The sequence below is a fragment of the Panthera pardus genome, unplaced genomic scaffold (assembly GCF_024362965.1).
Source record: "Panthera pardus isolate Hobbes unplaced genomic scaffold, ASM2436296v1 HiC_scaffold_8, whole genome shotgun sequence".
In the NCBI taxonomy this organism is placed as follows: domain Eukaryota; kingdom Metazoa; phylum Chordata; class Mammalia; order Carnivora; family Felidae; genus Panthera; species Panthera pardus.
The window spans coordinates 4,531,069-4,544,867 of NW_026527013.1; the positions used below are offsets into that span (position 1 = coordinate 4,531,069).

Here is a 13,799-nt window from a genome sequence, read left to right on the forward strand (position 1 = left end):
CGCCCTCCAGTTTTATATGTTTTGGTGATGCACACTGAACCTTCATCTCTTCTTAGCAAAGAAAAGCTCCTTACTCAGGGGACGGAGGGGGACGGCCCCTTGGTCCTGGAGCTCTGGGAGGCCCGTGGGATGTGACCTGCGTGTCTGTCTCCCACAGAAATGCTGTCTGTGGGACCCCTGGGTGGCAAGGGCTTGGGGAAACGTTTGGCAGCAGAAAGAAGGTGGACGAGCAGGGCTGGGGGAGACTGTTGACCCAGGCACCCCCTCCCCCTTCCAGAACTCCCAGGCGAAGTTCAGGACAAATGTCTCTGCAGACTGCTTCCAAGGCCTGCCTGTTTGTTCCCATCAGCCAGCACATGCTAGACTATAATCATAGGCTCATCTGTTAGTAGGAACACGATAGAACTTAGTCAAATTTTCTGCAATGAATAACTGATTCCCTTCTTTTTTTTTTTAAATAAAGCTTACAGAAGACCCAACTGAATAAATAACGAAGGACCGCTTCAGAGGCCGAAAGCAGCAGCTCAGCCCTAACTCCCTGTGTGCACTGGGCAGGTGGGCCTCCTGACCCGAATCCTCCCTGCCGGCAGCCAGGCAAATGCTCAGTGATTCTGGGTCACTAAAACGTGGCTCTGGGATGTCCCGTGTCCTTGGCCTGGCCCTCCTTCGGCCACACGGCACACACAGTCCAGCCTACAGCCGAGCACCCACCCCTCCTCCTCCTCCTCAGGCACCCCTCCTCCGGCTCTGCACTGTGCTCCCGGCGCTCGGCCGCCACACGCGCACTCACTAAGAGGCCCAGGCTTGGAGAGCTGCCACTTGTCTGGCTTCACTAGGACAAAACTGCCAGGCCACGCGCATCATCAGGGAACCCCACGGAGAGCCACTGCTGTTCCCCCCCGATGACGCAGCCCCGGCACAGCCTTGCCAATCCGGTTAACAGCTGGCTCCCACGCCTCGCCACGCTGACAGACTGGCCTCACGCCCACTCCTCCCACCCCTCCTTCCCATGAAGGAAGATGCTAATTAACCACAGTCAACCAGGAAACTATGGGGATAACTAGCGACCGGTCACTCACAGCGACAACGCCCCAGCACAGGCTCGGGGCACCCGGGTCCCACGGTGCTGCCGGGTGCCACCGACGCAAACTGCACCTCTGAGTCTCGGGCACCCGGCCAAGGCCGGAGACACGCGCCCGGAAGACCCCGAGGTACCCCCGGCACCAAGCTGCTCAACGTCAGGAGCCACGTGGGAGCCACGACCGAGCAGCCAGCGCGTCCCCAGCATCCATCTGCGCAGGGGCACACTCACCCCGCCAGCCATCAGGAGCTTGTACCGGAACTCGATGGTGGGATTGTTGAAGGTGAGCTTCTCACAGCGCAGGTGGTTCACGGGCGGGTTGCCCTCCAGGTTCAGGAACAGGTCATAGGTGAAGCAAACCTTCCTGGGCTCCTCCTTAAACAAAGAAAACAAGGAAGTTCATCTCACAGCCACGCAGAAGGGCGGGCAGGAGGCTGCAGGGACAGCCACGAGGCACGCTCCCCGCCACCGGCCCCTGCCCTTCTTTGCCCTCCGCGAGGCCTCCGTTTCTCTCTCCCGGTCCCTTATCTGCTTCCCTCTCGTGTGCCTCCTTCTCATCCATTCCGTTATCCGAAAGAAGTCAACTTCCTATTTGCACTGGACCCAGCAAAGCAGCCTCCACAACAGAAGCACAGATCGAGAGTGATGTTCTCAGACGGTCAATGGAAACATTCCTGCTGATGGCACGTGCAGCCTGGCGCACACCTTCCCCTGCAACCCTCGTGGCCCCCGTCAACAAACGGAGAGACTGAGGCCTGAAGACACTGCCGGGTGGCAGTGCTAAGATCTCATCCGACTCTGAGGCCCCTGATTCTAGGGCCTCCAGCCCCTGCTCCCTTCCTGGAAGGGAAATGTCTCCAGAGACATCCAGATGGCCAGCAAGCACACGAAGAGATGTTCAACATCACTAATGACTAGGGAGCCGCAAATCAAAACCACAACATAGCCCCTCACACCTACGAGGCCAGCAATTACTTTAAAAATGGAAAACGGCAAGTGGTAGTGAGGAGAAAATGGTGCCCTTGGGCACGGCGGCCGGAACGCACAACTGCCAATGCGGTCACTCTGGAAAGCTGTCCAGGGGTTCCTCAAGACATCCAACACTGAGTAACTATGCGACCCATGTATCCCTCCTCACATACGGCCGAGAAGTGAAAACATACATTCACGCAAACACTTGTACGTCTATGTCCACAGAACAGCATTACTCTAGACTCAAAACTGGAAGCGATCCAAGTGTCCAACAGATGAAGGGACACACACAGTGAGGTCCCTCCACACAATGCAGTATCACAGCCGCGGGCAGGACCCCGGCACCCACACCCGCCGCCCCGCGGACGGACCCCGAACACGCGACGCTCAGGGAGGGAACCAGACACGAGAGGCCACGCAGGGTGTGAGTCCGCGTGTGTGAAACGTCCAGAACAGGCTCATCCACGGACAGGAAGGGGGTTCGTGGGTGCTGAGGCCTGGGGGAAGACTACTGATGGGGACACAGTTGCTTCCCGGGAACAGGGAATGTTCTAGAATTAGAAAACTGTGATGGCTGCACAACACTGTGAATATCCTAAAACCACTGAATTTGTATGCTTTCAAAGGGAATTTCCTGGTATGTGAATTATACGCAATTGCTTTACAAGCCCTCCAGCAGGAGAGAAGCCCAGGGGTGCAGGTTGCTGGTGAGGAGCTCTCGGCAGCTGGGAGGAGACCCAGGACATGGCAGTCAGGGGTGTGAGGAAGGGGGGCTCCGTGCACATGCCCTCTTCCTTCCACCCAGACCGGCCGGGCCACAGCCCCGGGAGAGAAGGGGGCAGAGACGGGGGCTGAGCCTACATTCCCCCCGCTCCAACTGCAGCCAGGGCCCCGGGCCACCCCACCTTCCCCCTCAGTCTCCACAGCCAGCGCCATGGTTTATAGGAGCCACGTGAGCCCTGTGGGCCTTTCTGAGCTCTGATGAACGGGCAGCGCGTGGGAGTGGGGACCTGACTGGCCCCGAGCCTGCTTCTGGACAGAGGGGACACCAGTGGGGCCCCGCTGTGCCCTGCGTTCAGGCCACAAAGGTAGAAGGCACACCTGTCAAGTAAAAGAGTTGCAGACGCTGCCTTTTGGGAGCCTTGAGCGTGGTGCAGGGAAGACAAGCAAACAGGCCTTCCCAAGCCAGTGCCAACCAGGGAGGGGACACTGGCCTCGGCCCTCCTCCCCAGCAGCCCTTGGGGTCAGCGAGAGTGGTTTCTACCCCGGCTGGTCCCATCTAAACCACACCTGGCAAGCCTTCTCCTGGCCCAAGGCAGACACGTGACCTGCTCTGAGTGATGAGGTGGAGCGGAGGGCAGCCTAGGGACAGCTTTCCTTCCCAAGTCACACACGAAGCACAAGAAAAAAGGCCCAGCATCTCTTCTCCCTACCTAGTCGGGAGCTCGGCAATCCCGGAAGAGCATGCAGGGAAGCCGCGAGGATCTCTGGGCCACGAACACCGGCCGGCTGCTTTCCGACGTCTTGTTGAAGAAGAGAAAGGGCCCCCATAAAGCCCCCAAATGCAGCTGACCCCCTCCTCTGTGCCTGCACTGTTTTGTGCCCAACCTAACGGAGGCACTTGTCACAGTGGGTATGTCTCCCCACCAAACTGGGAACCCACTGGAGGCAGGGGCTGTGGGGACCCTGGTCCCGCACTCAGGTGCTGGCCTAGGGAAGACCCTCCATTTCTGTCAAAAGACTGAAACACTAAGATGGACAAGAGTGGGGTGTGAGCCAACAGTGTGGGTGGGGAGGGGTCGGGAAGGCCCCGGGGAGGCTGTGCCAGATGTGGAGAGTGGCTATGAGTTGATCAGGGAAGGAAGGGGGTGAGGAGAAGCCCCACAGGCCACAGTGTCCTTCCGGAGCCCTGCGAGTCCACATGGCCACAGCTGGGAGGGGAGGGGGGACCGTGGTGGCAGCAGGTGACCGGAAAGATGGACCTTGGCCACATCCTGGGGGCAGAGGTGTCTACAGGGGGTTCTGGGCTCAGCAAGAGCGAGCCCACGGGCACCTGGGTGGCTCAATTGGTTAAGTGTCTGGCTCTTGGTTTCAGCTCAGGTCACGCTCTCACGGCTTTGTGGGTTTGAGCCCCACATCAGGCTCTGCACTGGCAGCATGGAGCCTGCTGGGGATTCTCTCTCTCCCTCTCTCTGCCCCTCTCCCACTCATGCTGTCTCTCTCAAAATAAATAAACTTAAAAGAGAAAGGAAGGAAGGAAGGAAGGAAGGAAGGAAGGAAGGAAGGAAGGAAGAAGAGGAAGGAAGGAAGGAAGGAAGAAGAGGAAGGAAGGAAGGAAGGAAGAGAAAAAAAGAAAGAGGGAGAAAGAAAGAAAGAAAGAAAGAAAGAAAGAAAGAAAGAAAGAAAGAAAGAAAGAAAGAAAGAACGAGCCCAGATCTGCATCCCAGGAAGCCAACACCCTCTGGCCTGCAGGACACCACCACTGGAGGCGAGGTTTGAACCTGGCAGATAAAGGAAGCCAAAAAACAAAACAAAACAAAACAAAACAAGAAAACCGTATCAGACATCTGTCCTGTTCCACTAGGTCAACACAGAAGCTACGAGAGGCAGACCACGTGGGTCACTCCAGCTGACGTGGGCACCACTGCTCTGTGCCTCCTAGCGGGTCAGTGACTGGGGAGCCGTCCGTCAACTGTGGCCAGCATCACACAGGCCACAGATGAGACCGATGCGTCACCTTCCGGGGAGGGCTTCACCTCCAGATGCCGGTTCGAGTGAACCCGGGGAACAGACGCAGCGGAGGATGCTGCTCAATAACGAACGCCGCGGCCCGAAAGCCACAAAATGCGGGCGATACCAACTCCACAGGGCAAATGGCCTGGTTTCCTCGACAAGTCAACTGCAGAAAAGAGCAACGGGCGAGGGAGACTCCCCGTCTCCGCCCCTTACCAACACGTGAGCCGCAACACGGTGGTCGTGTCTACATCCCGATTCAAACGGAAAAACAAACTTTTCACAAAATCCCTCGGGTGTGAAGGGATGGTCAACGTGCAGGTTCTGACACTGATATTTTATTGAAAAGCAGTCCCCATCTCTTAGAGACACGTTCTGAAACAGTGACACGGGAAGTGACGATGTGTGGGGCGTGCTCCAAAATGACACAGGCAGGAAAGTGGCAGGTCAGAGGCGGTAAGTGCTGGAACCAGGGGATGGCCACGGTGGGGGGGCTTGCCACAGCACTCCGACTACCTCGATAGATGTCTCGTCGTTTCCTGAAATTTCTGTGAGTGGACACAGTGCCACGAAGCCACGCGCTTGGCGGAGGAACTCGGCGAAGGGAACGACGTGTCAGGGAGGGGAGGGTGGCTTGGGGCCTCCGGGTCACCAGCAGGAGGTGAGCAACCTTCGGACGACCCTGCGAGCACAGGGTCAGACTGGGCCGGGAGCTCGCTTCTCACTGGCCACGTGGCCTTGGTCACAAGGCCTGTCCTCCTAAGCCTCGGTTTCTTCAACTACGAGGGGGAGTATTTGATGAGACAAAGCAGCAGCTGATTGTCTCAGTGATCAGGGAAGCTGTTGCTTTTATCAGAAAGAGATCCAGGCTGCAAGAGGTCACCTGGGACACCCACAGACAGACGGTAACTGAAGCCACAGGACTCCCCAGCAGGAAAATGGGAGCTCCCAGGCACACTGAAAGGCTGCCCCGTATCCTGCACTCAAGGCATGGAGAGAAGACAAAGGCCTGGTGCCGAGCGGGGGTGCCCGACATTTATCACGGCCGGGCACTTTTTCTAAGCACTTGACATGTACTACTGTGTCCCAGCCTGAAGCACAAGTTCTCTCACTGGCCCCATTTCACAGATGAAGAAGCTGAAACGCAGGTAACCTGTTTGGTGCCACGCGGCTGGCAGGACTCACTCAGGGTGGGCGGTACTCTCTGGAAGCCGTGGCCCTCGGAGGAAAGCGGGAGGGACGCTTACGACTCCCCAGATCTGGGCACGCAGCATCTGGGCTGGGCAGGGGCCCTCCCCCGAGTGCCCAGAGGGTGTCCTGCTCTACTGACCTGGGATTGGCGGCTGGCAGCTGACGTGTACGTCACAGCACGCTGACGACGGCTGATCAGAGCTCCCTCTGGTAAGACCTCAGCCCGCTGCAGCTTAGGAACTTCCAAAAGGGTGACGCCCCCTCCCCGGGAAACCAGCCTGCTTCTCGGGAGGCACAGGCAGCGAGGAAATGCCTCCAAGAGCCAGCAGCATGTTCAGTGAGGAGTAGCCAAGTTCAAGGTGTGCTGGGCCCACAGTCCCAGGAGTAACATCCCTGTCCTTCCAGCCAGACCCTGCCTACGTGTGGAGGGTCTCTCTCAGCAAAGGCAGCTGAAGCCGGCCCCAAATGGTCTTGGCCCAGGCCACGGGCGGCCACCCACCGCCCAGGATACTGGCCGCAGGCCAGCGTCTCTCTCCAGACTCAGCAAACTAAGACCCAGAAGAACTGGCCAAACTGGTGCCAGCGCCCAGAGCTGATGGCGCGTGGACCTGTCCACAGCTTTCGGGCAGTCCAGGCCACAGGAGCCCTGGGGGCATGGGCCCACAGCCCTGGGGCCAGCCGCCCACGCCTGCGGCTTCTGCTGCTGCCTCTCCAGCACCCGGGACCCTCCCCAGAGCTGTCTCCAGGGCCCCGCCCTCTTCTGCAGCCGGCAGAGCTAGCCCTGGAGGACCCTGTGTGCGACCAGAAGAGGAGCTGGCCCTCACTCCCCCGGGGTTCCAGAACTCACTAGCTGAGGACGACCTCGGGGCAAGTCCTTGTCATCTTGGCCCTGCCCACACTTCCTTCTAGGGGCCTGCCTGCCACCTCCCTGTTAGAAGGCCCTGGATTCAAACAGTTAAACCTGACTCTGATCGTGGCCCTGTATCTAACTGCCAGTTTACAGGGCTGCTGTCAGCAACATCCCAACGGGGCAAACCATACAGCTGTGCAGAATGCTTGGCAAGGCAGAGAAAGAAAAGACTTAAAGAAGCTTAAGAAATGCAGCAACCAATTGCGAGGCACCGACCTTGTCTGAATCCTGATGTGAACAAATTATTAAAATATATATATGTGTGATCACACGAAAGCTCTGACATCGGATACTTGATATTGAGAATTATTAATTTATTAATTTCCAACGTGATGATACCACAGTTAGGTCACTTTTACAAGACTCTTATCTTTCATACACACAGACTGAAATACTTTCGAATTAAAAGACAGGATGTTGTGGACTTGTTTCAAAATAATCCCGGGGCACCTGGGGGGCTCAGTCAGTTGAGCGACCGACTTCGGCTCAGGTCATGATCTCGCGGTTCATGGGATCGAGCCCCGCGTCGGGCTCTGTGCTGACGGCTCGGAGCCTGGAGCCTGCTTCCGATTCTGTGTCTCCCTCGCTCTCTGACCCTCCCCCGTTCATGCTCTGTCTCAAAAATAAATAAACGTTAAAAAAAAATTTTGTTCAAAAAATAATCCCACGGCCAAAGACGAAACGGGCACTGTACTCAAGTAAGTGCTGGTGTGGGGCGGTTCGCTACTCTCCACTTCCGCATATATTTTAAGTTTCCTGTACTGAGACTTTTTTTTAATGTTTATTTATTTTTGAGAAAGAGAGACAGCGTGAGTGGGGGGAGGGGCAGAGGGAGAGGGAGACGCAGAATCCAACGCAGGCTCCGGGCTCCGGGCTGTTAGCACAGAGCCTGACGCGGGGCTCGAACCACGAATGGCGAGACATGACCTGAGCCGAGGTCGGACGTTTAGCCAACTGAGCCCCCCCAGGCGCCCCAGTATTAAAAGACTTTAGCATACAGACAGGGCCCCTCATGGAGCACAGAGAAGACCAACGAACCCCACCACCCCTGGGGTCCTCTTTGACCACCGGGTGAATGCCCCGCCCTCTGCTTCAGGCCGCCAGCGGCACGACTCAGCGAGTCCTCCCTGGGGCCAGGCGCAGCACCACAGGCTTTACCCAGCACCTTCTGTCATCCTCACAAATGCTCCGGGAGTGAGCCACTGCTCCCGCCATACGTCAGGACAGGAAACTGAGCTTCAGTGGCCTTTAATCATTTTCCAAGGCCACACGGAACCCACAAAGGTCAGGCGCTCGAGTCCATGCATCACAGCCTCTGGCATCTTCCTGTGGACGCAGCTCCGCCACGCCCAGCCCTTGGTTCCCCATGGTGAGCCCACAGGGACTGCTGCCAGGGCGACAGGAGACACTGCCCACTGTCCAGTAAAGACAGCCAGGGAGGCGCCGTGGAGAACCTATGTTGGAAAGCAAACACCACCAGACCTAGAAGTCCACTTCCAAGATTCCAGATGTTCAAGGAGGGTCACTGAGGCATTCCTGAAGTGAGAGGCCTAGAGATGCCCGGTGCCCCTCAACAGGAAAAGTCAGGGACATTATGGCCGGTCTAAGCTAAGGGGAATGCCACACAGCTGTCGTAAAGAACGAGGTCAAGCTATGGGTACTGATGTGGGAAGTCCACAGAGATTTCTTCCCTCCCTCTCTCTCTCTCTCTCTCTCACACACACACACACTCACGCACACACACACATGCACACGCACACACCTCATAGAAAAAAAACTGTTTTTGGAAGGACTTCACTAATTGCTTACGTTGGTAACTTCAAGGGAACGGACTGGAGAGAGGACTCCAATTCCTAGCCCGCTACACACATCCCCCCTGCAGTAAGATGCAGAAAAATGACTTTAAAAGGCTTAAGGAAAACAGTGCAATGAGGGCTGAAAACCATGGACTTCTAGGCCCAAGACCTCCTGCATGCCAAAGCAGCTCTGACTTCCTGTGTGACCCTGGACAAGCCACCCCACCTCTCTGAGCATCGATGAGAGGAGGAAAGAACACCACAGGGTTCTGGATGCACAAAGGAGGGAGAAATGACCGTGGCTCCGGCCTGTCCGGGACCCCGCCCACCCTCCCCCGAACTGCTCAGCCACGACTAACACAGGACAACCTGTCTCAGTCAGAACCGAGGCTGGGGGAGCCCACAGCTTGGCCCTGAGCGAGTGCAGGACTGTGCTAATGTTGACATTACGGCCTGTCCCACCCTACTCATCTGTGCCCCACCCTCACTTTGGGGGGGCGGCAGCACAAGTGACTCAGTTATGTGACTCCCATCTTCACAGGAAACACATTAATCAGTCAGGAGAGATTCTGGGGGAAGCCGACCCCAGGCCAATTCTTCCACTCCCTTCTCCAGGAGCCCAGGAGAAGGCACTGGTGGGAGAGCCAAGTAGGAGGGTCGACTGTCCCTCCTGGTGACCCAGGGTAAGGCTGAGCCTTTTCTTAAGCACATCTGCTCTTCTGAGGTGCTTCTCTGCCCCTCTCCAGACACCGCCCTCTAGGAAATACAGGTGTTTCTGGGGTCCCACACGGAGGAACAGAAGGATGCTGCAGGGAACGACAACCCAAGTCGCACAGCTGGCATCCATGCGGCCTGTCACAACTCAGCAGCCCCCTGACCTTTCCCCAGGTCTCCCGGCACAACGTCCCTCCCGTTCTGGCTCCTCAGCGATCCCCCAGTGAGGGTCAGCCCCCTCGGCTGCATCAACCAACCAACTGTCCCCCTGCAGAGGAGCCACCAGCAGCCAGCTCCACAGGGGGCTCTGGGGAGCCCTGGGGAGCCTCCGAAAGCCCACCCAGGCGTGGCCAAGGGGCCAAGACGGTGGCGACTCTAGAAGGGGCAAGCCGGGTGGGGAGCATGTGGGTTCCCCACCCAATCACTCAAGGCACACTTTCGCCCACCAAGTCTCAACTGAAACAGGGCAGGTGGGCAAAGCCGAGCCTGGCCCTACGCGAGAGGGCGTTTGCAGGCCAGGGCCCTTTCCACTCCAGAGGCGGGGAGGGGCGGGAGAGCACAGGACTCGTTGGCCCTGGGACTGCCCGCCAGCTCGTCGCCAGTCCTACCATAGTGCCTACAGAGCTGTCGCCCCAAAACAGAAGTCGGCCAGGATGTGTCCAGGAAGATGCCTCTGAGGGCTTACACGGAAGCTGGCAAGCACTGTTTTAACTTACTTTAAAAGAAAACAAACCCTTCCAAATAAAGCCACACAAACTCCCTAATAAAATGTACCAAAATGCCCTTCCTGTGACCTCAGATACTAGCATCTGAGTAAAGCCCAGGAGGGTCAGGGAAGGCCAGGACTCACTGTCCAATAATAGCCTGTTGTGGGGGTGGGGGTGGAGACGAGGGCAGGGAGGATGTGTAGCCGTAGCAGCCAGTAACCAAAATGAACTCGCTCGCACTTGACCACTTCTGAAAATCGGGCTTTCTCCTCCAGTCAGCACACACACCTAGTACGTTTCTTTTCCTCCTCCCGGACCAGAGAGTGTGATCACAGTGACGGCACATCTCACCACGAAACGGCGGAGCTGCACGTTCAAAACCCAAATGCGTCCGGGCCAGTGTTCCCTCCCTGACAAACACCCACAGGGCGCAGGCGGGCCCCACGCGGGTGGAGCTTGAGAAATGAAAAGAGCAGTGGCTTTGGGCGTAGGAAAACTCGCTCCCATTTCACAACTGAATTCTCTTCTCTCCTCGCAGTTTTGCCAATAGGAACCAGCTTGAATTTGAAAACGGAAAAACCAGCTCTAAGACAATTCCCAAGGAAAATGAAAGCACATCAAACGATGCCTTAAATCTAGAACAGCTAGGGTCCAGCTAATGCTGGCCTCAGCTGATGACTCAGAACCAAACCAAAACAACTCCACGCCAAGGTCGATCTGCCTCGGACATGAGCAGGCACACTGCAGGGTCACCAACTGGCACAGCTGAAGGAACCCGCGAGAGCTGGCCCTAGCCCAGAGAGGAAGGGGTATGAGGGAAGGGCACAGGCCACGTCCTCAAGGGCCACGTGCTCAGGGAGGGGCAGCAGCCCCCCAAGGCCCACCCCAGCACCTGCTCATCATGCCCACGACCAAGCCCCGGAGCCTCCCTCCCACGTAGACACTGCAGGTGTCCGCCCTCTGCCCCCAACGCCTGCCTCTGGGACGAAGACAAGTACTTCCTGTTTGGCAGCCACCGAATTACTTCCGGGAAAGGTTGGACCACATCTGCTTTGTAATGTGACTGTGCCGCCACAAAACAGTCCGGAACGGGCATGAGACGGGCACTTTGCTGGGGATTCTGGAGCCGTGGCCAGAGGGATGGGAAGGACTGACGCTTCACTGAGGCCCTGATGGCACACCCACTCCCTAAAGGCCTGGGAGGCCTTTGTATAAGCAAGTGACACCTCCTACTCCCGGCTGGCACACTCCAGTGGCTCCCCAGTGTACCCGGGTTGAGTTGACCCCAGACTCCCCTCCGAACCCAAGTGCCCCTGACGCTCCACCCCACCGCGCCGCCACTTTCAGCCTGGAAGGGGGTCTCCCGGTCCTTTCCACCCCACTGACTCCTACCCACTCACAAGCCTCAGAGGAGTCTGGCTTCCTAAGGGAAGCCTTTCCCTACGCATCCCCCAGCTCTCTCGGACCGAGTCTGCCGTAATGCCCTCGCAGTATTAAGCTAAAGACACTTGTATCCAGAGCGCATTAAGAACCCTTCAAACTCAACAATAATGAAACTAACCCGATTTTTTAAAAAGCCCCTCTAAAGTTCAAAACACTTCACCATGGGAACTATATGAATTGCAAACACATGAAAAGATGCTCGGTGTCATCAGCCAGCAGGCAAGTGCAAATCGACACTTAATGAGAACTTACTAGTTTACACCCACTAGGATGGCTGGAACCAAAACGACAGGAAGTGTCGGTGAGGATGGGGAGAAAGTAGGACTCCATTCATCTCTGGTGGGAACGTAAGCTGGTGCGGTTGCTGCGGAAAAAGGCATGGCGGGTCCTCAAAACATTACACAGAGGGGCGCCTGGACGGTTCAGTCAGTTGCGCATCCGACTCTGGGTTTCGGCTCGGGTCACGATCCCAGGGTCGTGGGATCGGCCCTGCATCAGGCTCTGCGCTGACAGTGCAGAGCCTGCTTGGGATTCTCTCTCTCTCTCTGCCCCTCCCCTGCTCTCTCTCTCTCTCTCTCAAAATAAATAAACTTAAAATACATTTAAAAAAATTAAACAGAATTACCTTAAGATCCAGCAATTCTACTCCTACGTATATGCCCCAAAGAAGTGCAAACATTTATCTGTGCAAAAACTTGTGCACAGAATTGCTACCAGTGCAAACAGATAAACACAACCTAGTCCATCCATACAGTGGAGTACGTCCAGCCGTAAGGACTGAGGCACTGAGGTGTGCGACAGTGGGGATGAGCTCCGAGAACAGGCCGGATAAAAGATGCCGGTCAGAAGAGGCCACAGACCGCGTGACTCCACTTGCATGCAAGGTTCCAAACAGGCAACTCTACGGATAAAAAGTAAACCAATGTTGGCCAAGGAGGGAGGGAGGATGAGGAGTGACTGCTAACGGGGACGGAGTTTCTTTTTGGATGGAGTGTTCTGGAATTCGTGGTGACGGCTGCACTACTCCACAAACACTAAAAGCAATGCCGTGTACACTTTAAAGCGATGGATTGTATGCTTTGTGAATTATAAATCCATAAAGCTATGTTTTAAAAAGAGAGACAGGACGGCACCATCCACGCGGAAAGCAGAGACTAGCGCCCATGCTCAGCCCAGGCGAGGGCACCGCTGGAGCCCCGAGACACGCCTGCTCTGTGCGACCAGCCGTCGCACGTGAGCTGGGACCATGACCCCCGTGCGCCCAAAACCTATGTTCACACAAAAACCTGGACGCAAACGTTCAGGGAGACCTTGCTCACGATCACCCAGAACCGGGAACAACCGAGACGTCCTTCACCTGGCAGACGGGTAAGCGGACCACAGGGCGTCCACATGGTAAGAAGGAACGAGCCGCTCACTCAGGCAATGACGCGGGTGAATCTTAAGTTCTGCAAAGTGAGGGAACCCAGACACCAAGGGCTACGTACTGGACGGTTCTGTTTACACGGCAATCTGGAAAAGGCAAAACTACAGGGATGCGAAACGGATGAGTGGTCACAAGGGACTGTGGGGGCAGGGGGCTGACTTCAGAGGGGTGGCGTGGGGGGCCACGGGGGAGGACGGCACCGTTCTGCACTGTTCCGGTAGATGATGGCTGCATGTCAAGACCCGGTGTGAATTTCACCGAAAACAAACCGAAACAATAAGGATGGACAGCTGGGCAGGGGCAGGGGGCCCAAGGTGCGACGTAGGCTGTGACCAACGAGCCTTGCCGTATTCCAAACGTACGACAGAACCGCATCGGCGAGGATGTGGGAAGCAGCAGTGTGTGTGAGCTACGCAGCAGAAGGCCGAAGACAGGAAGAATTACACACAAACACTGTACTCAAGCTGGTAAATGTACTTCTTCCAGGAGTCCTGGTCAGCAATTCGGAAACTGCTTTCCCAGCCCACTGGAGTTCAACAATAAGCAAATATATGGTAGATAATGAGGGTCGGGTTTCTCCCTTCGGAGAAAGTTAGAATTAGCAATGGAGGAATGCTAGAAGAAACTTGTTGGTGCGGGACTGGAGGTGAAGGCCCCGGTATGAACCGAGGTTCGCTGTGGTATCACACAGACGCAGAAACGACGCAGGCAGGGGTGGTGAGCACAGGTGACCCTTGAACAATGCGGGGGTCGGGGCGCCGAACTCCTCCCACCCCCCCCCCCAGCAGTCAAAAACCTGCCTAGGAACTTTTGACTCCCCCTAAAC

At 56.6% G+C, this 13,799-nt stretch overlaps 1 protein-coding gene across 2 annotated transcripts in view; it reads right to left on the bottom strand.

Annotated features, from left to right (window-relative positions):
* The window catches only part of MLLT1 (MLLT1 super elongation complex subunit), a 67,926-nt gene that overhangs the window by 20,310 nt on the left and 33,817 nt on the right, over nt 1–13,799 (bottom strand). For both annotated transcript variants that reach the window (XM_053898471.1, XM_053898470.1), the window contains exon 4: nt 1,313–1,456. In XM_053898471.1, the coding sequence (XP_053754446.1) occupies nt 1,313–1,456 (144 nt within the window). The remainder of the gene's footprint in view (nt 1–1,312; nt 1,457–13,799) is intronic.